At 44.1% G+C, this 22980-nt stretch overlaps 1 protein-coding gene across 8 annotated transcripts in view; it reads left to right on the forward strand.

Moving 5' to 3' along the window:
• The window catches only part of RGL1 (ral guanine nucleotide dissociation stimulator like 1), a 270331-nt gene that overhangs the window by 145600 nt on the left and 101751 nt on the right, over positions 1–22980 (forward strand). The window contains exon 1 of one of the 8 annotated variants that reach the window (XM_061160908.1): positions 557–577. The exons of the other annotated variants lie outside the window; for them this stretch is intronic. Coding sequence (XP_061016891.1) covers positions 572–577 — 6 coding nt within the window. The 5' untranslated portion in view covers positions 557–571. Of the gene's footprint in view, positions 1–556; positions 578–22980 lie in introns of those variants that run through there. 8 annotated transcript variants of the gene reach the window in all.

A 22980-nucleotide genomic window follows, 5' to 3' on the forward strand; every position in this document is an offset into this window, starting at 1 on the left:
CCTGCCCTTCGGCCCATGTTTATCACACTGTCTCCCACAGAGGCCCTTGTTGGCTTGAATTGAAATATTTGATAGCTGGGAGGCTGGTAAAGATAATGAAATGGGACAGGAGAAAACAGAATGCCTCTAGAAATAAAAGGAACTAGAACTCTGTTCTCGTTGCTCGTGGGTTGTATGAGTGCAGTGGGGAGGTAAGCACTCGTCAGGCTGGGTGGAGACGTTGGCCTCAGCTTGAGTAGACCGTTGGGGCTGAGTCTACCTGGGGTTTCTGTGGCCCTGCTTTAAATGGCATACAGTTCTTTGCATTTTCAGCTCACTTCACCTCTGGGAAGCTCCTCTGACCTCCCTGGCCTGGAGGACGTGCCGCTTCTGCGTGTCTCAGGGGCATTTCTTTGTCTCTCTGTCATGTATTTACCTCTCTCTGCTGTAACTGTCTGTTTGTATTTCCCATTAGACTCTAAGCCCCGCGAAGTGGGAACTGTGACCATCTAGTTGGCAGAAACTCAGTATTTGTTGAATGAATGGATCAAGCTTCATGCCTTCTGGGGAGGCAGATATTATCTTGATAAATATGAAGGTATGGTTGCTCCTGATTTAAAACCAAATTAGCATGAAGATGTTAGCTTACAAAGAAGAGGGGTGCATGGGCGTGAGAAAAACTAATTAGCTATGATTACAGCTGTCTTACTTCCTTCCTATAACAAAGCAGGGCCCAAACAAAGATAGTGGTTATTCATTTTAACAAAAAAAAAAAAAAACATGGCAGTGAATTAACTTGCCTTTTAAAGCCCAGAGGTCCAATTGTATTGAGTGTTGAAGAAAGAAAGGCAATGCACAAGTTAGAAAGTGTTGGCAAACATTACCATCATGTGTGGTCATATGGTCGGAGGGCTCAGGAGCAGGGTTTTAGAATTTTAAGGAGATAAGCCTTAGAGAGGCCCTCAGTTTATAGTTTGTCATCCTTGTTTTCATCTAGGAAAACAGGCCCTTGGGTTGCCTTATTTTGATATATCAGAATGTTTAATTTAAGCTTTAGAAAGTAAATTCCAAAATTTAGCAACCATCTGTAAAAGAACCAACTGGTATGTTTCATTTTGACCATGGGAACTTGTTTCTAAAATAATCCAATATTACGGCATGTGGACACCACCCATCAAGAAGATATGGTAAATTTCAGTTGCCTGAGCTATTGTTGTTACCTTGAGTCCTTTCACTGCTTTCAGAATCTTCTGGGGTCTGTGTAAGGAGTATTTAGCACGTAAGCCAAGAATATCCATTTCAGTTCAGCAATTCTGGGGACAGTCAAGTTCAAGATACATGTCTGTCCCCAGCAAATACATAACAGCATAGTCATGAGGCCCATTAACTCCTTTGCTTACAGTATACGTGCGGGCTCAGTTGTGTCCGACTCTTTGACACCCCTTGGACCATAGCCCACCAGGCTCCTCTGTGCATAGGTTATCCTGGTAAGAATACTGGAGTGGGTTGCCATTTCCTCCTCCAGAGGATCTTCCTGACCCAGGGATGAACCTGCGTCTCCTGCATCGGCTGCGTTGGCAGGCAGATTCTTGACCACTCTGCCACCTGGGAAGCCCCATAGTATATGTGCTGTTAAATTAACATTGTAAACATATTTCATTCTTATTTCTGTCAAATTTTAAAGAAAAATTTCCTGGGGTTTTAAATTTAGCACGGAAAGAAGAGCAGTAAAGTCAGTACCCCGCCTTTCCCCTTTAGCTCTTAGCTTGGATTCTCCACTGCCCCATCCCACTTATTTTGGTTTCCTTTGTCCATGGCATGCATATCCTTGTATGTATCCCCTTTCCACATAATTAGAATCCTGTAGTGACTGACCTCTACACATTTTGCACTAAAATATGCAGTAGTAGGCTAAAATAAATAGAATGTTTAAATTTCTACTGAAATAGACTTTTTAACAGGAAAGAAAAAAAAAAAGATGTCTGTGAACGGACCAAGGCAAGTACTGGTGAAATGGGGGAAGATAGGGAATGTACCCTTGTTCCATGAGAGACGCTCAGCATGCATGCTCATGTCTGGGTTGCTGATGGGTGTGGCTGTCCCCACAGAGTTGATCTGGAATCTGGAGTCTGGGCAGTTTCTGGGTTGTTTGCTAGTGAAACACCCACTGTGAACTCCCTCGCTGCTGTTGCCGCTGTGCGATTCTGTCATCTGCATTGGAGTCTGCTAACCTCCCCTTTCGTAGGCTCCATTGATTCACTAACAGCCTACTTTATGCCAGACACCCCATTAAACCTTGGGAATCCAAAGTGATACAAGACACACTCCTTAATCTTCAGGAGATTTCAGGTAGTAAGGGAGACAGAAACGTAAGCTAATTACCATGTATTGTGGTCAGTGTGACCAGTGCTGTGTAAGACATCTGCATTGGGTGTTAGGGGAGCCGAGAAGGGTGGTGTGTAGATCAGATGGGTGTGGGCACTCCTGGAAGGCTGCATGGAAGAAGGGTCCTTTCGTGGTGAGTTGATGGATGATTAGGAGTTAGGTGAGGATGTGGGGGGCCCTGGAGGCAGGCATTCCAGCCAGAGAGCACAGTGTGGGAGAAAGCGTGGGGGCCAGAGATGAGAGCCCCGGGTGAGGCTCAGCCAGGGGAAGACGGAGGGGCACCTGGGCGGCCAGTGATGGGAAAGGTCCCCAGAGAGCAGGGCTGGAGCCAGGTCTGTGCTGAGCTGTGGAATTTGTCTGGTCCTGAGTGCTGGGTTGTCATCACTGAAGGGCTTTCGGCAGAGTGACTGGGTCAGATTTACATTTTAGAGAGATGACTGACAGCTGAGGGGTGGACGCCAGGGGAAGGGAGCTGAAGTGGTCATGACCTGAGGAAAGAGATAAGGACCTGGGTGAAACTGGGGCAGTGGAGCCAAGAGGGTGGGGAGTATAGGAAGGGCTGATGCTGAAGCTGAAACGCCAATACTTTGGCCCCCTGGTGCGAAGAATTGACTCATTGGAAAAGACCCTGATGCTGGGAAAGATTGAAGGCAGGAAGATAAGGGGACGACAGAGGATGAGATGGTTGGATGGCATCACCGACTCAATGGGCATGAGTTTGAGCAAACTCTGGGAGTTGGTGATGGACAGGGAGGCCTGGCGTGCTACAGTGCCTGGGGTCGGACACGACTGAGCAACTGAACTGAACTGAAGCATAGGGAGAGTGGGGGGAGGAGAGACTGACTTCCAGAGTTTTGAGTAAACTCTGGAAGTTGGTGATGGACAGGGGAGGCCTGGCAGGCGTGGATCTTAGCCACCTGGGCTTCAGAGAGCAGGTCAGAAGCCTTCTGGCTTTCTGGGGTCAGCGGCACCCTCTTCTCATTGGATGAAATGTCCCGGGGACTTCAAGGCAGGCTTGCTCCATGTAAACACTAGCAAATGTCCTGTCGGCACGGCCCGAAGACCAGGCCCAGGCGTGCCTGCTGTGTCCTGTCCAGAGGCGCAGTCTCGGATCTGGCTTATGAACGGGGGGCAGCAGGCTCTGCTTGTTTCTCAGATTCCAGAGTACTTTGAAGAGCTTGTGGTTTCTGTGTGTTTTTTTTTTCCCCCTTCTAAAGTCTTCTGTTTCCTTACAAACTAAACAGATTGAATCTGTAGGCCACAGAGAGAGAATAAATATGGAACCCACAGGACTATGATTACAGAGTTGTATTTTAGACAACGGCAGTTAAAGTTATAATTGTGTTGTTAGAGACACAAGAAATTTTATGGTTAGGTGTTCTGGTCTCTTTCTTTCTCCCTGCTCGATGTCTTTAAACTCTTTCTATTTATTCTGGCTGTTGGCATGGCCACTCTCAGAGGCTCAGTCTGATTGCTGACTCCACTCATACCAAAGAAGAAATTTGGTAAGATCTAATGCTTCCTTTTGGGGCTTCCCTGGTGGCTCAGACTGTAAAGGATCTGCCTGCAATGCAGGCGACCTGGGTTTGATCCCTGGGTAAGGAAGATCCCCTGGCGAAGGGAGTGGCAACCCACTCCAGTATTCTTGCCTAGGAAATCCCATGGACAGACAAGCCTGGCGGGCTACAGTCCATGGGGTCACAAAAGAGATGGACGTGACTGAGCGACTAAACAGTGCTTCCTTAGTTTGCCGCCTACCACAGTCCCAATCTTTCTCTCATACACATGCACAGACACACACACGCTGTAAATTGAGATGTCTTTCGGTATTGTATTTTCTTAGGATTTGGTACGTCTTTCTAATGTCATTTCATGACCTCTTCTATATAACTGATCAAAGCCTGACTTTGGCGTCTTTCGCTTGGTTTCTCTTGTGTCATTCTTGTGGTTGATTAAGTTTCTTCTATTTAGGAACTGTCCTCAGTTTAAAAAGGATATAAATGAGAGGAGGAGGGAATAAAGGTAGGAGAGATTACATTAGGTGGAAGATACCTCCTTGGATAAAATCCCACTAGTCTTGTGCAGAGAGAGAGAGAGAGGCATGTCTTTTACTGCTCATCCTTTGGGCTTAACACCGTAGGAATACCTGGGCCTTTTCACCAGTGCAGCTGTGTACTGTGTTCCGATGAATGGGGTTTTTGCGTGGCTTGGTTCCTCAAAGCCGTCTTTATGTCATGCCGTGTATGCCTGACTTCTGAGGATAATGATGGTGGTGACTGGGAGTGGGATGGTGTGTTGGTGGTGGTTCTGTATATCCTTCCACCCTCACAGAATCATTACCCTACATTTTCTAGAGTGTAATTGCTTGTACCATCTGTGGTCCATTCATTTGAATTCATTTCCACACAGTTAATCTCATCCCATGTACACTCCTCCAGTCTGTCTTTGTTTGTTTGCTCTTTTCAGCAAGGAATTGAGCAATTTAATTTTTCCCCCTTTGTTTCATTTCCTGCTGATTTTAGTACCCTTCCTCATCTTTTGTAAAAGCAAAGCCAAGGCTGGGTCCTTCCAGCTTCATCATTCTAAAGACAATCTGAAGGCCACAGACACACTGTTTCTGCTAAAAGTAGGATGTCTTTGGTCAGTAACATCAACTGAGGCTCTTGGCAACTCTCTTGGAAGCAACTGTTCCTTAGGCAGATGCCGTTCTCCTGCCCGTGACTTCTGTCACTGCTGGTGACAGAGCTAGAAATCTGTGGACGATTTCTAACAAAAGTGCATGTAATGGATGTAGGTAAAAATAATTGAAACTAGATTTGACGTCGGCTGAAAATGAAATGCTTCATAGTCCTGGCTCTTCTAATTAGAGTTGCAGTCCTTGAAATTCTTTATGGAGATAACGGATCCTCCCAAATAGAAAATTTAGGAAATCGGAAGCATTTGGTTAGTTTGTGAAGCACAGGAACACATTTGCTGTCTTCTATCCAAATATTGACTCCCCCTGATGACACCACACAATGAGCACATCTGTTTTACACACGACTTACCCAGGGGTGAACAGGGCCCAGAGCCATCAGGTCCTGGCCGGGGAATCAGTTTGGGGTTCTTTCCCCCTGGCTTGGAGCCTTTGCAGGAGACGGCACCTCCTACGTGCTCTTTCTTTTCAGGGTTTTTTTTTTTCCTAGCAGGAGCACCAGTTGAGGGCGGTAACTCATGCCCTGGTCACAAGTCTGTGCTTTGGAGCCAGACAGACTTGAATCCAGAGGTGGCCTCTGCCCGTGTGTGGCAATGTGAGCTTGAGCTCTGAAGTTACTTCTCTCAGCCCCAGTTCTTCACCCGGAAAGGGAGGAAATTAGCAGTCCCCTCTGGACAGAATTATGAGGAGGGGGTTGTGTAGGTAAGGTGCTTGGCACTGAGCCTAGGATATGGTCTGCCCTTCCTCACTGAGCAGTGGGGCCCCTATGAGGACGCCACTGTCTGGGAGCCCTTTTGAACCCCACCATGGAACCGTGTAGAGGCGTGGGTGCCCCCCGATGCTTGCTGTTGTATAGAAACCAGACCGCTTGACTGAGACACGGTCTTAGAGACGCTTTGTGTCCCTGACATCCCTTTCTCATTTTGCACATCTGGGAGGAAGGGCTGTGGCAGGGTTTAGTAATCCTTGTTTATTAGAAGTAATGTGCATCACTGTGTTTTCTCTGCCTGGCTGCCTGTATGGTGAAAGACGATTATGGACTGGGCTCCAGTATTTCGCATTTCAGATTCCTTCAGTTTTCCTCTGTAGTTAATTTGTCAGTGCTCTGATTTTTTATGCTTTAAAAATATTTTATGACTTAACAATGGGCTATATTCTGTCTTCTACATTTGCTATTTCTGCCTGAAAAATGGGAAGGTAGGAAACGATTTTTAAAAAAATTGCCTGGTAAACATGCTAATCATTCTTCATTGGACATAACGTGGAATGTGAATAAGTTGTGCTTGCACAAGTTAGAATAAAGATTAAACTTCTCATTGGGCCACGTGTTGTGAAGTCAGTTGATGCAGTACTGGAGCCCCAGACTGGGAATGAACTAAATTTCTCCTGACGTTGTGAGTTTTAGAATGTCACATGACCATATAAATCTTCACTTTCCTGATCTGTGAAATGGGAATACTCCTTCTGCCTTTGGGTTTTGTGAGGATCATATGAATTAATGTATATATGCTAAGTCACTTCAGTTGTGTCTGACTCTTTACGACCCTGTGGACTATAGCCTGCCAGGCTCCTCTGTCCATGGGATTCTCCAGGCAAGAAGACTGGAGTGGGTTGCCATGTCCTCTTCCAGAGGATCTCTCCAACTGAGGAATTGAACCTACATCTCTAATGCCTCCTGCATTGGCAGGTGGGTTCTTTATCACTGGTGCCACCTGGGTAGCCCAGTGTATATAAAAGTACTTTTAAATATGTAAATGATTATACAAATACAAGGATATTCTTATTGTTACCTCAAGGCTGTTTATTTTTTTTCCCTCTCCTCATCACCTAAATGCTTGACGGGCATATGTTCTGTCGCCTTTCTTCCCTCATCCCAGAGGGAATCTTTTCTACATTTTCTTCCTCCCATTTGCTAATAACCTAATGATATCTTTATGTTCAGCAAGTAGTAGTCTTTCCTCTGCCACAACCATTGTTACTGCTAGTACTGGTATTCTAGGTGCTTTGAAAGTGCAGACAAGGCTTCTCTCAATAGATTGGATGTGGAAACAAATACCCCAAACTCACAAGATTGTAGACAAATGCAGTAAATATCCTGCACATGAAAACCGACTTTCTCTTTCTTATTTTCTCTCTGGTAGGATTTTGTTTGTTTTGAAGTAGTGGCTGTTGCTTCTCTCTCTCTCTCTCTGGGATACTTTTAATTTGTTGCAGAGAAGGATAGTAAAGTTAATACACCAAGGAATGGAAAGTGCCTCCAGCCTTTCAGAGCTGCTGGAAAGTCAACGCTTGCTTTGAGGCCAAATCCTGATGTGGGACTTGATCTCATGACCTAATAATGCCAGAGGCGAAGTGTTACCAACCAGCCCACACCAGACTCTCAAAAGATGCGGACATTTAAAATACTTCCTTTGAGTAGTCCCGTTGTTGCCTTCTGGGTTCTCTTCTCTCTTTCAGCCTTTTCTTGCGGCATTCCTGGCCTCCCTGTTAGGAGTGCAATTTTAGTTTTTAGATCTATTTTTTTTTTCTCACTGTCTTTCCATTTGCTTATGACAGTCTCTTCCTTCTTGCTTTCCATTTCTCCTGGGTGAGTTCCTTGTTTTGTTCCTGTTCCTTCCTGTCCTTCCTCTGGACTAAAAATAATCTCCAGGGTCCCTGGCTTCTTGCCCACAAACTTGACCTTCCTGCTATTCATCTAGGGTCCCCCGTGAGTATCTTAAGATCCTTTACTATGCTCTCAAGATAATCAGACTCCTGCATCCATTCTCTGTTGTTTACGCCTCTTCTCAGCTGACTTATGGGGCTAACTGACCTTTGTACCCAGGGCTGTAATTGAAAACTAAATCTCGTGTACAAAGATGCTGAATAAGCGATTTGCTCACGTTAAAGTGTTACTGACAGACACTGAATTCTCTCTGCATGTGCTGGCTCTGTGGGTGGTACCGAAGGAGAAGGCATCTCACACAGTGATTCGAGGTGCTTGTGTAATGTCCGTCTCTGCGGAGCAGTGGTGTCACGACCAGCTGAGCCCAGGAACCAGCGTTTTCATTCATCATGCTGCTTGTGGGTACCCCAGGGGTACCACTTGACCCCCACAAAAGTGTTTCTCAGGGAGCTAAAGTTGGTTAAAGTGTTTCTTCGTGAACATTCTTTGGTCAGAGTTGAAGGATTATGATATTCTTTACAAAAAGTGACTTTCTGTCCAGTGTTGACCTAGACAATCCACAAATGAGTGTCTGCTCTAGGGATAAAGGCTTGTAAAACTTTAGATGACTGGGCTGAAAAGCGCTGATGGCAGCAGCTCCTATCTCAGCGCCCAACCCTAACCTGAACTCCCTGTTTTGCTAAGAGTTACAGCAGCAGGGCACGTGATACTTTTCTGTGTGGCAGATGAAGGCTTAAAAGGTTTCTTTCCATCTGTCTGTCCCTCGAGCTCCCTACGTGGGTTATGTCGCCATGAAAAGAACTAGCCCTGCTTTTCATTGAGAATACAGAATACAGAGCTGTAGATTTCATCACCCGTGGTGAGGTCCACGTTTATATGCAGCGCTGTCTTCCTCCTGACACTGCTGATGCCACTGTATCGGCCTGCAGTGCTTTTCTGTTCACGGATTGACCAATAAACGACTTATCTTTCAAGTCCCAGCTCAAATGCCATCTGTACTCTTCTACTTTCTCCCTCTTCTGGAATAATTATCCTTTTATCTGGGTCTTTTTAGCACTTTACCAAAAGCTCAATTACAGCACTTATCACACTGTATCCTTTTTTTTCTCAAATGTTTCTCTTTACCCTGTTCATTTGAGTACCTCAAGGGCAGAGGGTGGGACCATATTTAATTAATCATCATATTCCCATTACATGGAACCATGTCCACGCCACAGTCAGTACCACTTAGTAAGCATCTTGTAAGTCATTTGACCTAAACTCTAAAAAAACATGTGTCTTTGTGATCTCTTTTTTTGGCCATTTGATAATGATGTAAATCTCATTCTTTGAATCAAAAAGGAAAATATTGAATAGGTAAGCTAGATCTGATTTATATTTTATGCTTCAACGAGTGACACAAGAGAAAAAGAACAATGCTGATTTTGCCTTATTTTTGTCACCATTGCTTCTTCTACACGTTTCATGGTCTTATGAAATTGATTGAACTATTATGGAGAACCCTATAGGTAGAATGACATGGTATTTCAAGTTAACCCACAAGGGCTTCCCTGGTAGCTCAGATGGTAAAGAAACTGCCTGCAATGCAGGAGACCTGGGTTTGATCCCTGCGTTGGGAAGATCCCCTGGAGAAAGGAATGACTATCCACTCCAGTGTTCTTGCCTGGAGAATCCCATGGACAAAGGAGGCCTAGTGGGCTACAGTCCATAGAGTTGCAGGGAGTTGGACATGACTGAGCACACACCACAGCTTCTTGGTGACGTATAGGTTTGGGTCATGGGTCACGGATAAACCTCTGGGAACCCAGTTCTGCTTTGGATTCTAAAGTTATTTTACTTACATTGTATTTTTACTTACAATGTATTTTCCCATATTTTATTTAATCTCTTATCTGAGGGCTGCAATTTTTTTCAAGCTTGTATTAACCTGATATCAAACCACTTTGGCTTTGTTCCGTAGAACACATTTTTGTAAAAGGACCTGACACCCTCCATGCTCATGGCCAGTAGGGTTATGCAGGTAATGATAAGGCTGCTTCTCTGAGATTTGGGGGGCAGGCTTGTTATGTGTGGCACTTTCTAGGGTGTGTGTCTCTTACCAGAATTCATTGACAAGAAGGGATTTAAAAGTAAGTGACGTAAATTATACTTCATTGTGTAGCATAATAGTGTCTGAAGACTTAAGTTTTCATTAATAAAACTCAGCTCTCTGCTGTCACCCAAGTTTCTTCTGCTCTGTGGTCTTACATTCTTAACTCTTACATTTCCACTTCAGGCAAAACGTAAAGCCTATGCTGGAAGTTTTCAGAAGTCCAGCTATTGTTAAGTGTTTCCCTTTGGACCATCCCAGTGCAGTTGGCTCTGTCACGCTCAAGTTTTATGACTGCTCCTGGTCCTTCTTGCCTTTTATACAAGCAGGTTATCCTTACCTTTTTCTTTTTAATAGGGATTCAGTGGCCTGTGTGTTTGCTTGGGAACAGAAGGAAGAACCTTTTTAAAGCAGTATTATTCTTGAAAGAGTGATTCTACAAGATGATCCATATTATTTTTACAAGCAGAGGAAAAAAAAGATCACCCATAAATTTTACCGCAGTAACCCAGTCTTTAAACTTTCACTTTTTATCTCCTGGTCTTCACTTCACAGGCACACATTTCAACATAGTTGCAGTCATACTATTTATTCAGCTTTTTTAATCAGCAAGATATGTTTTTTTTTTTTTTTTTTTTTCCAGAACAGATTCTCTAAAAGTTACTTTCTGGTTTGAATCTTATGTGACATTTGTGCTATTTTGGATGTCACAGACAAAAGAATGCATTTGGACTTTGAGGAGTTTCAGAGTGATTCTGCTTGTTACTGGTGAACAAGCTGCCTGTCTGTTCTTCTTCCTTGTGAAATCTCCCATCTGTTATCAGAGCTTTCACGAGGAGCCTGTGAACACAGTGTGAGATGAGGACACGTGAGCAGCTCTGCCGTGCATTCAGCAGGCGTGGACGGCTCCCCCCGTTTCTGCGACGGGGCACCGTCGTGGGTCCTGCCGCCCTGGGGTGGGTGTGTGGCGCCAGAACTCTTAGGGCCGCACTGTCCAGTGTGGTAGCTGCTGGTCTCGGGTGCCTGTACCGTCCATGGAGTTCTCCAGGCCAGATACCGGAGTGGGCAGCCTTTCCCTTCTCCAGGGGATCTTCCCAACCCAGGAATTGAACCCAGGTCTCCCGCATTGCAGGTGGATTCTCTGCCAGCTGAGTCACCACCTGTGCCTGTGGAGCACGTGAAATGTGACTAGTCTGAGCTGAAGTGTTCTCTGCCTGCAAAGTCCACATCAGATTTCAAAAGCTTCATTTGATGAACACACTGTAAAAGAACTCAGTCATTTTCTATAGCGGTCACATGTTGAAATGATAGTATTTTGATATAAGGGGTTACATAATATATACTGTCAAAATGAATTTCACCTGTTTCTGTTCACTTTTTTGTTTTTTTTTTTAATGTAGCTACTAGCAACTTTAGAATTATAAGTCGTGGCTGGCACTGTCTTTCTCTTGGACAGTGTTATTCTAGGGCCTTGCATTTCAGAATGCAGGGTGTAGTTTATGAGTGGGTTCTGAAGTCAGTTTAGTGGGTCAAAAATCGGTATTCTAAAATTAGAACAGAATGACGTAAAAATATTAGAATGGCATTGTTGGTGAAACTTGTTTTAAATAGGTGCATGTAGGTACTGAGTCATGTGTAAGGGTATCTTTCCTTTTTACTCTGAATCATAGCTAAAAATTTTGAAGCTCGTTGTCTTAGTGGGGTCCAGCTTAATATAGTGCGTCATCAGGAGGCCTGGCCTGCCTTGTAAGGGGGCAGGTTGCTGTGAGCAACACCATATAGATTTTAGGTCTGGTTGGTGGCAGCTCTTCCAGAACAATTCAAGGAGAGCAGACCCAGCAGGAGGTGGGCCTGAGCGTGGGTGCTCCTCAGGGGACTCCCGGAGTGAAGGGCAAACTAAGAATGGTTCCAGTTCTGTCGACTGGCATCTGGACCTGTGTTCTGAGCACTAACATGTCCCTGGAGCCCCGGAGTGACTTTCGTCTGATGAGTTGTTTGTTGAAGATGTCTTCAGAATTGCCTCATGGGTGGAGCTACTTTCTAAGAAGTAGGGTGGTTTCTTAAGGACCTTGGAGCCAGGCTGGGTTAGACAAGGGATCTCTTTGACCTTTAGATCCTCCACCCACCATGTCCTGTTGAAATCAGAAGAGGCTGTTCTCTCCTGTAGGCTCACACCATCCTCTTCCCTCTTGACAGAGAGAAGTCATGTCCTTACAGCATGCAAGATGACAGTCACCAGGGCTGTGTCTTGGACTGGGTTCTAAATAAAGGACACTTAAAGCCACAGGGGCAGGAGGGAGAAAAGGCTCCAAAATGAAGTTTATGGGGTTACTGGGGCCTTGTGTTTATTCTGACAGTTGTAAAAATTCTTTGGGGCTGACCCATTTTTCCTTTCTTAATTAAAAAAAAAAAAAAAATCTGGCAGGCAAGAGGAAGAAATGTAAAACATGTGACTAATACTTCAGCTTTTTCTCCTGGAGCCAGATTCTTTAAAATTATACCTTAGACATGCTTGATGTTTTGAAAACGATTGCCCACAAAAGCCACCAAACATTTGTTTCTGAAACTTGTAGGCTTAGATGGCATTCATTTTCAGTAAAGAGTCCAAAAGCACAATATTTAGGAGTTCCTGAACTGAAATCTTTGGAGATTTCACTCTGGTGAATCAGATTACCCCAGGAACTGGCAGAGGGCCAGGCAGCCTTTCGCCTCTTGCTTGAGTATTTCCAGCCCTGTTGGTAGTTACCCAGAGTCTGTGAGGGAGTTAGACTAAACGACCTCCAAGATCCCTTGTAGATGGAAAGTACTGTGATCGCAGTGCGGTGACGTACTGAATTGGCAAGCAGGAGCGCTGTGTATGTGGACCTCTTACTGTTCTGTAGCCATCACAAATAGTTCATCCTTTCATTTGTTCACTGATTCATTCAAACTTGAGCCCCTACTGTATGCCTGGTATTGTTCTTGGTCTCTCTAGGAAGCTCATGGAATTTTCGAGCACTTGTCACAGTAGATTTGAAGGTCTCTGAAGTTCAGTTCCAATCTCTCTCGTGTTATTTCCTGTGTCTCACCTTCACACACACCACGCTTAACCTCACTAGGCTACGTTCCTTTCCTAGGGCCTTCCCCCCCATCCCCCACATCATTGTTGCCTCTATCTGAAATGCCCTCTTTTCCCCTAATCTCCAGTTCAAATCCCAGCCATCGTTCAGATTCCAACTCACATGCCATTCCTTCCGCAAATCCACTTTGGTTTCCCCAGTAGTGGTAAGTTATCCTTTTCTGAGTTCTGTAGCACTTTGTACTGATCTTGTGATACCACATGTAATCATATCAGGTTGAACAGTATGAGATAACCCTGTTAGTTGAAAATGGTTGAATATTGCTATGTAAAATGGCAATTATATGGTTCTTTTTAATATTAGGAGTGTTCATGTATGGAACTTAAATTAGGTCTCTTTACACACGTACTATGCTCATGATTCGTTTAGCTAAGATTCCTTGGTCTTTTTATTTTCTGTAATATTAAACTAAATCACATTTGACTTGTACTTGGAAAGGAGATTTTTAAAACTGTCTTAAATTAATTGATTAATTTATTAGTTTTGGTTGCACTGGGTCTTTGTTGCTGCACTTATGCTTTTGTCCTAGTTGCCTCGAGTGGGGGCTCCTCTTGGATTTAGCGCGAGGGCTTCTTACTGCGGTGGCTTCTCGTGCTGCAGAGCGTGGGCTCTAGGGCTCCGGCTTCAGTATTTGTGGCTCGAGAGCTTTAGGGTGCGGGCTTAGTAGCTGTGGCATATGGGCTTAGTTGTACCATGGCATGTGGGATCTTCCCGGACCAGTGATCGAACCTGTGTCCTCGTCATTGGCAGGTGGATTCTTACCCACTGGACCACCAGGGAAGTCCCAAGAGTTGATTTTAAAAATATCTAATTGTAGAGGGTGAAACAGATCACCAGCCCAGGTTGGATGCATGAGACAAGTGCTCAGGGCTGGTGCACTGGGAAGACCCAGAGGGATGGGATGGAGAGGGTGGTGGGAGGGGGGATCGGGATGGGGAACACATGTAAATCCACGGCTGATTCGTGTCAATGTATGGCAAAAACCACTACAATATTGTAAAGTAATTAGCCTCCAACTAATAAAAATAAATGGAAAAAAAAAAGTTAAGAGCCAGTAAAAAAAAAAAAAATAAGTAAAAATATCTAATTGTAGAAAATATTTATTTTTTTATTAAATCTAATTTTGTTAGACTTTTAGTTGGTATTTCCCAGTCTTTATGTTTTAATTTTTTTAAACAGCATGTTTATTTTTCTTTTCTTTTAAAATTGCTTGACCATGCCATGCAGCCTGTGAGATCTTAGTTTCCGGACCAGGGACTGAACGTGTACCCCCTGCAATGGAAGCGCAGTCTTAACCACTGGAGAGCCTGGGATGTCCCATATGTCCAGTTTTTTGTTTTTTTTTTTAATTAAAATTCTGATTCTGTAAGTCATAGTTATCTGGCCTTCCCTGATGGTACAGTGGTAAAGAATCTGCCTGTTAGTGTAGGGGACACAAGAGAGTCAGGTTCGATCCCTGGATTGGAAAGACCCCTTGGAGTAGGAAAATGACAACCTACTCCAGTATTCTTGCCTGGAGAATCCCATGGACAGAGGAGCCTGGCAGGAAGTCGCATGAAGTCGCAAAGAGTTGGACATGACTGAGCACACAAGTAATTATCCGCTTCATTTGTTAAAATGATTTAATCAACATGTCCAAAGACAGAACTTTTGTTACATAACTAGAGACATTCCTCACTCTTAGCTGTCTGTAGTATGCTCAGTCAAGTCTAACTCTTTTCAACCCCATGGACTGTAGCCCGCCAGGCTCCTCTGTCCGTGGGATTTCACAGGCGAGAATGCTGGAGTGGGCTGCCCTTTCCTACTCCAGGGGATCTTCCTGACACAGGGAGTGAACCCAAGTCTCTGTGTCTCCTGCATTGGCAGGCGGATTCTTTAGCACTGTGTCACCTGGGAAGCCCACTCCTAGCAGTACTAATTGACATTACTTCACATTCAGCATTCCCTGACTATTTGATTGGAATACAGATCTAAGCAGTTCTACAGCTGTTCAACCCATTGGGCTCCATCATATCCATAAAGATCTAAGGAGAGAGTTAGTGGGATGATGGTTTTTTGAATCTGTGAGCATCATGTTTGTAGCATTCCTTTTTCCTTGCCTTGGGTCAGAATAAGGTGGAAAGTTAGTTTGATCTGATTTTGTTTTTCTCAGTGATTTCGTGTGAGCTCCAAGTGATCATTGCTCACATACCATGTGGGATATTGGCAACAGTGGTTTGTAGGCAGATCAGTTCTTTGTTTCTAGTCCACCTTAAATTCTCTCTGAAAGGCGGTGTTTTCTTGTTGCCAGGCTTCAGACACTTGTATCTTTCCCTGCTTCTGTGAGGATTCCATTCATCAATATTATGATCACATCTGCTGGTTCTTTCAGGGCTCTTCATGCTGTTTATCTGGCTCTGGAGACATGAAGTCTCTTAAAGGGCTAAGTGCTTTCCTAGTATCGCATTCTCTATCGTGGGCTCTAGTTTCCTCTTCATCGTGCTGGGCCTGCCCTTTTTCCAGTTAGAAGATCATTTTCCTTGATAGTGAAGATGCGGAGTGAAGTAGTTCTCTTTTCTCTCTCTCATCAGTTAAAATTACTACACCTATCAGCAATGAACTGCTCCTTCCTCATTTTGCTCCTCATAAAGCTGAAGAATGCTCTTCAACTTGACCTTCGCATTTTCCTAAGACTCTCTTCTTATGACTGCTGACTTTCATGTCACCATGCTTTTAGCTAAGTATATAGCCTCCATTATGTGGCCTTCTTTCTGTCTCTAATAATTTGGGGAAACCTGTAAAGCCTCCTTGATTTCATTAAATTTTTATTTCACATCTGGAATATTTGTCCTACTGTTTCAGGAAGGTGGACACCGAGAGTGGGCTCTTGTCTAACACTTGGAAATGAGTTGTCTGAGGAGACACACGTGCTGACAAAGCAAGAGATTTTATTGGGAAGGGGCACCTGGGCGGAGAGCAGGAGGGTAAGGGAACCCAGGAGAACTGCTCTTCCCATGGCTTGCAGTCTAAGGTTTTATGGTGATGGGATTAATTTCCGGGTTGTCTCTGGCCAATTATTCTGACTCAGAGTCCTTCCTGGTGGCACAAGCATCACTCAGCCAAGATGGATTTTAGCAAGGAACGTTCTGGGAGGTCAGTGGGACATGTGACAACTCCTCTTGACCTTTCCTGAATTCTTCCGGTTGGTGGTGGCTTGTTAGTTCCATGGTCCTTACCAGGACCTCCTGTTGTAAAATATCTCAGGCAAATGGTTACCTGGCCAGGGTGCCAGGCCAGGGTGAGTGGTTTCAGTCTTTGTTTCCCCTAACACTGCCTTTCTTGAATCCTCTTTTCTGTTACAGAAGGTTTATCGTTGTTTTTCAGTCACCACATTGTGTCTGACTCTTTCCGACCCCATGGACTGCAGCATGCCAGGCTTCCCTGTCCCTCACCATCTCTCGGAGTTTGCCCAAGTTCATGTCCATTGTACTGCTGATCCCATCTAAGCGTCTTATTCTCTGTCACTTTCTTCTGCTTCTGCCTTCAATCTTTCCGAGCATGAGGATCTTTTCCAATGAGTCGGCTCGTCTCATCAGATAGCCAAAGTATTGGAGCTTCAGCGTCAGTCCTTCCAATGAGTATTAGGAGTTGATTTCCTTTAAGATTGACTGATTTGATCTCATTGCTGTCCAGGGGACTCTCAAGAGTCTTCTCCAGCACCACAGTTTGAAAGCATCAATTCTTCGGTGCTCTGCCTTCTTTTTGGTCCAGCTCTCACAACGGTACGTGACTACTGCAAAGACCATATCCTTGACTATGTGGACCTTGTCAGCAAAGTGATATATTTGCTTTTTAAAACCCCACCTAGGTTTGCTGTAACTTTCCTGCTAAGAAGCAATCGTCTTCTAATTTTATGGTTGTAGTCACCATCCGTAGTGAGTTTAGAGCCCAAGAAGAGGAAGTGTGTTCACCTGCTTCCACCTTTTCCCCTTCTATTTGTTACGAAGTGATGGGCCTGGATGCCATGATCTTAGTTTTTTTAATATTTAATTTTAAGCTGACTTTTTCACACTCTTCCTTCACTATCATCAAGAGGTTTTTTAGTTCGTCTTCACTTTCTGCCGTTAGAGGGGTGCCATCTGCATATATGAAGTTGTTGATATTTCTCCCGTAATCTCGATTCCAGCTTGTAATTCATCCAGCCCTGCGTTTCTCATGATGTGCTCTGCGTATAAGTTAAATAAACAGGGTGACAGGGAACAGCCTTGACGTACTCCTTTCTCAATCCTGAACCAGTCAGTTGTTTCATCCAAGGTTCTAACTGTTGCTTCTTGACCTGCATACAGGTTTCTCAGGAGACGTGTAAGATGGTCTGGTATTCCCATCTCCTTAAGAGTTCTCCAGTTTGTTATGATCCACAGAGTCACAGGCATTAGTGTAGTCAATGAAACAGAGGTAGATGCTTTTCTGGAATTCCCTTGCTTCCTCTATGATCCAGTGAATGTTGGCAATTTGATCTCTGGTTCCTGTGCCTCTTCTAAACCCAGCTTGGACATCTGGAAGTTCTCCATTCACGTAATGTTGAAGCCTAGCATGCAGGATTTTGAGCATAACCTTACTAGCATGGGAGATGAGTGCAATTGTCCAGTGGTTTGAACATTTCTTTAGTACTGCCCTTCTTGGGAATTGGGATGAGGATTGACATTTCCAGTCCAGTGGCCACTGCTGGAAAAGGGTTATAAACTGAAGCTTTAATACTTTGGCCACCTGATGCGAGGAGCTGACTCATTGCAAAAAGACCCTGATGCTGGGAAAGATTGAAGGGAAGAGGAAAAGGGGATGACAGAGGATGAGATGGTTGGATGGCATCACCATCTCAATGGACATGAGTTTCAGTAAGCTCTGGGAGGTGGTGAAGGACAGGGAAGCCTGGCCTGCTGCAGTCCGTGGGGTCTCTAACAGTCGGACACGGCTGAGCGACCGAACAACAACAACTTTAAAGAACGTTGTTTTCCTAATGTTTGGAGTTCTGTCTGACACCTGTAGGAAAACAGAGTCACTTTCTCCCAAGGTTCCTATAAACCCCACAGCAGTCACTGTTCATCAGTGATCACAGTTACGTCTGGAGTATTGTTTTCATTTCCTCCTGTCAGCAGAGGAGATATATACCTAGAAAAAAGCTTCAGTAGCTGTTGGCGACCACAGTGAAAAGAGGCGTCAATGATGAGTCCAAGACTGTTGGTGTAGTTGAACTAGGAGAATTAGTGATGTCATTAGGAGAAGTAGGATTTGGGGAAGGAGAACTCCTTTATGGCGCTGATAAAGCAGTGCTGTCCTGATCATTTCAGTCTCACACATAGCACACTGGAGGAGTTTTCCAATCAGAAGAGATTTGGGGTTAGAGAAATACATTTGGGTCTCATTCACACATAGGTGAATGGAACAGTGAGAGCAGAACCACATGGAAAACAGAAGATGGGTGAGGACCAGGCTTGAGTAAGGTCATCTTCAGGAGACAAGAAGGCAGAGACCAGTTGGTGTAGAGGTCAGAAAAAGTGTAGTTAGAGAGGTAAGAGGGAGAAAGAGGCTAGTTCATCATCACAGAGTACATGGGAGGCCAAAGTTTTAACTTAAGAGGCTTACCTGAAAGGGCTTCGCAAGTGGCTTAGAGGTAAAGAATCCGCTTGCAATGCAGGAGACCCGGGAGACATGGATTTGATCCCTGGGTCTGAAAGATCCACTGGAGGAGGAAATTGCATTCCACTCCAGTATTCTTACCTGGGAAATTCCATGGACAGAGGAGATCGACAGGCTATAATCTATGGTGGTCTCAGAGTCAGACATAGCTGAGTGACTAAGTATGCACGCACGTACTCTAGAAAATAAGCAGAATAACACTTGCTCACTTTTGGTTATTTCAGCTTTCCAGAGCATACTTAAAAATTGAAAGGTATTAAAAAATTTCTCAGAGTAGCCCAAATAGCTCTCACTCCATAGGAAAAAGCATCATCTTTAATATATGCCACGTTAATTCCTAATACATAACAGAGTAGGCTATTCACGTACAGTGATAATATGGTTTTCTTTTACAGTTGAGTAGATGTGGCAAATTTGAAGGGAGTGGGGCTTTCAGAGGCAGACACATTAATAATAACAAACGGACAAACCAGTGGAAGGCTATGTTCAAATGTCACTGTCCAGTGAGGCCTTCCCTAACCACTCATTTAAATTGTAAGCCTCTCTCACCCTGGAACTCCCCCACTTCAGCCTCACCCTCCTTGTCACTTAACCACTGTCTAACATGCTGTTTCGTTTATAATTGATTGATGGATTGATTGCTTCTCTCCTGTGTTAGAACGTGAGTTCCACGAGGGCGTGGGTTTTGGTCCTCTCCTTCCAGCAGCACTGTCTTCCCAGAGACTAGAATAGTGCCTCGCAGAGAGAAGACACAATGAGTATTTATTTGTTGAATAAATGAATGAGAGATGGTGATGGTTAGATACCAGGCACTGAACTATGTGGGATCATTTAGTTTTGGAATAAGCCCTGCTGTCTGTCAGTGTTTCTGGGGGTGCATATACAATCCCTTGTAGCATCGGTGGGCTCATGGAGCTATGAATGAAAGTTTAAATCATGCTCAGTATATTCTTTTTCTGAAGGCAAAAAACCAGAGGCATTTCCATCGAGTTAAAACTTTTAGGATGTCGGTGTTTCAAAGATCTCTCACTGAGGAAACAACTCATTTTATGTTGAACATAAAATTGCCCCCTGAAGGGTCGCTATTACATGATTTAAATGTACTGGTTTGTTAAAAATTTGATTCCCCCCCCCCACCCCCGCCCCTTTGACCTCATTCATACCCTGAACAGTTTCCTTCCAGGTCTATTGGAAGGAAATGTTAAAGGTATTGCCTCCTTCCTTACCAGTCTGAGTCCTCTGACCAGAAGGTATGGAGTCAGTTACATGTGGGGCTACAGAGAAGTATGTGATGACTAGACTTTGTTGTTGTTTGGTCGCTAAGTTGTGTCCAGCTCTTTTGTGACCTCGTAGACTGTAGCCCACCAGGCTCTTCTGTCAGTGGGATTTCCCAGACAAGAATACCCGAGTGGGTTGCCATTTCCTTTCCCAGGGGATCTTCCCAACCCAGGGGAGGTGCATCTCCTGCATTGGCAGGCATATTTATTACTATGCCACCTGGAAAGCCTAGACTTAAAAATGACTAAATTAGAAACTCTCACTGATTTTGCTTCCACACTGACTACTATTGCTTTATTTTATGATACTGGTGGTCTGTTTGTGTCTCTCATGCCTTTTTGGCAAAATGAATCAGTAAAGTTGGCCTCCTGTATTTGCGGGTTCCCTGTCTGCAGATTCAACTAACTGTGGATGTTAAGATACTTGGGGGGGAAAAAAACTTCAGAACATACCGGAAAGCAAAACTTGAATTTGCCACTTCAGCAGCTATTTACATACTATTTGCATTGTGTTGAAAGTGAAAGTGAAGCTGCTTAGTCATGTCCAACTCTTTGTGACCCTATGGACTGTAACCTACCAGGCTCCTCCATCCATGGAATTTTCCAGGCAAGAGTACTGGAGTGGGTTGCCATTTCCTTCTCCAGGGGATCTTCCCGACCCGGGGATGGAACCTGGGTCTCCAGCATTGCAGGCAGAAGCTTTACCATCTGAGCCAAGTATTTGCATTGTATTACAACTATTTAAATAGTATTTGCATTGTATTAACTATTATATGTGATCTAAAGATGATTTAAAGTGTACGGAATGTGTGTGGGTAATGTGTAGACACTACCGTATCTTATATAAGGGACTTGAACGTCCACGGATTTTGTCATCCTCCTGGGAGCCAATCCCCTTAGGTACTGAGGGATGCCCGAATTTACTTCTAAGTACCAGGTGTTCATCAGATTACATATGCATATTTGGAAGAAGCTATTGCGTTGTCCAAAAAGTTTGTTGGGATTTTCTGTAACATCTTATGGAAAAACTTTTTGGCCAACCCAATACACTTCTCCCCAGTTAAGACAGCTCTGCAAAGCATAGCTCTTCAGTTCAGGCCACCTTCTGTACACATTTTACATTTTCATCAGTACCTTCTACTTCTTCCAGAAGCATTTTTTTTCTTATTCCTCTCTTTGATGATTTACTTTGGATGCAACAGCTGGGTACACAGTGTCCATGGCTCAGTATAATTTAAGTTTTTTAATCTTACAAGTTATAGAAGTGACTGAGAAGAGCTTTTTAAAGTGATGGGAAGTCCCCTCACTTTAATTAGAGTGCCCAGGGAGAATGGAGTTATCTAATAGGTATTCATGCAGCTTCATTCATTACATAACATAATGGTCACTCACAACCAGATACTTAAATCCATCTCACATTCAGAACCATTGTGTCCCCTTGCAGAGACAGTGGTTTCTTTGTTTGCACCAAATAAGCAGCTAGTGATTATTAGCTTAGCTATTAAGTTAAATCACATTCCTGGAAAGGGAAATGTTGCAGTTGTTTTTATTTTTTTCCCTTAAAACGGGAGAGGAGAGTGCATTTTTGAAAATCCAGACATACAATTACTACTGTCAACATGACCATTACACCTCTTTGACAAGAGAAGTTTATGTTTTGTTTGATTAAGACAGTTTTAATTTCCCAGAGCCCTGTGACCTCTACTCTGGTAATTTGAAACCTAAATATTTGTGTGCAAATAGTTTTGGTGACATGGAGCAGCTAGGTCCTAATTTGCCTGTGATGGTGTCTTTTCCCTCCCGGTACCCCACAAGGGGAGTTTTGACTTGCTGTTGGCACAGGACTTGAGAGCTGGTGATTCTTTCATAGACCCTGATGTGGAGTTCACTCTCACTATTTGACATGTGTGGAGTGAGAGGCAGAGGGTGGCACGTGGGGGACCTTCAGAGAGCAAATGGATATCCGACCTGCTGGAGCCGCTGTGGCCCTGCTTTTTGAACATGGCTTTGGAGTCTGAAGGGTCTGGGCTGGCCTCTGGCCTCTGTCAGTTACTGTGAATGGGGCTGGGTCAGTAGTTACTTAGACCCTTGAACCTTTAGTGTCCTCATCTATAAATTGGGATTATTGTGAGAATCAAATGCAGTTGTGTATATACAAGAGCTTTGAATATTAGGGCCGCACAAAAGATGACATTATTCCCAGTCTGAACTTGTGCAGTCAGAACTGACCTTGTGTAGTGACACTGATTAACTTACATGTCCGTGTACTCATCTCCTTCAGTCAGGAGCAAATCAGAGTGAGTGCATGTTCCTTCTCTGGGTAAAACTAATGTCAACCGATGACTATGGAAAAAGAGTAGCATTGATCCCTTACTACAGGTAAGGGAGAAAGGGGCTAGAGTGGTGAGTGGCACCACCAAAATTTTAGAACAGGGAACTGATGCCCAAGGAAAAGCAGGTGATTTTACTTCAGTCCTGGTTTATTTCATTTGATCATCATTGGAAGTGCTTGGCATTATTGCTGTGCTTCTTAATCATTAATGGTTATCATAATAATCTAGGACTAACTGCAGATTCCCCCAGTTATAGGGATTTGCTCGTAGAAGGCTGGAGTTTGGGTTCATGAATCTGCTTTGGACTGGTACCTCAAGTGACTCCGATGCAGGTGGATCATGATCTATAGTATGAGAAACCTTTGGCAAAAAAGGCAGAAAACCTTTGCCTTTTCTGGTCATTTTTTTAATTGAATCCCTTCTTAATGCCTTCAGTTCATTCTTCTCCTCGTGGCTCAGCTGGTAAAGAATCTGCCTGCCATGCGGGAGACTTGGGTTTGATCCCTGGGTTGGGAAGATCCCCTGGAGAAGAGAAAGGCTACCCACTCCAGTATTCTGGCCTGGAGAATTCTGTGGACTGTATAGTCCATGGGGTCACAAAGAGTCAGACATGACTGAAGAACTTTCACTTCATTTCATTCTTCTTGTAGCTCCATGTTGTATTTGAACATGGTATACATCCCTGCTTAAAATCTTTTAATGGTTTCCCATTGATAGTAGGTTCAAGATCAATATTGTCCTCCTGGCTAACCGCATCTGTTG

The sequence above is a fragment of the Dama dama genome, chromosome 14, assembly GCF_033118175.1.
Source record: "Dama dama isolate Ldn47 chromosome 14, ASM3311817v1, whole genome shotgun sequence".
Taxonomy (NCBI): domain Eukaryota; kingdom Metazoa; phylum Chordata; class Mammalia; order Artiodactyla; family Cervidae; genus Dama; species Dama dama.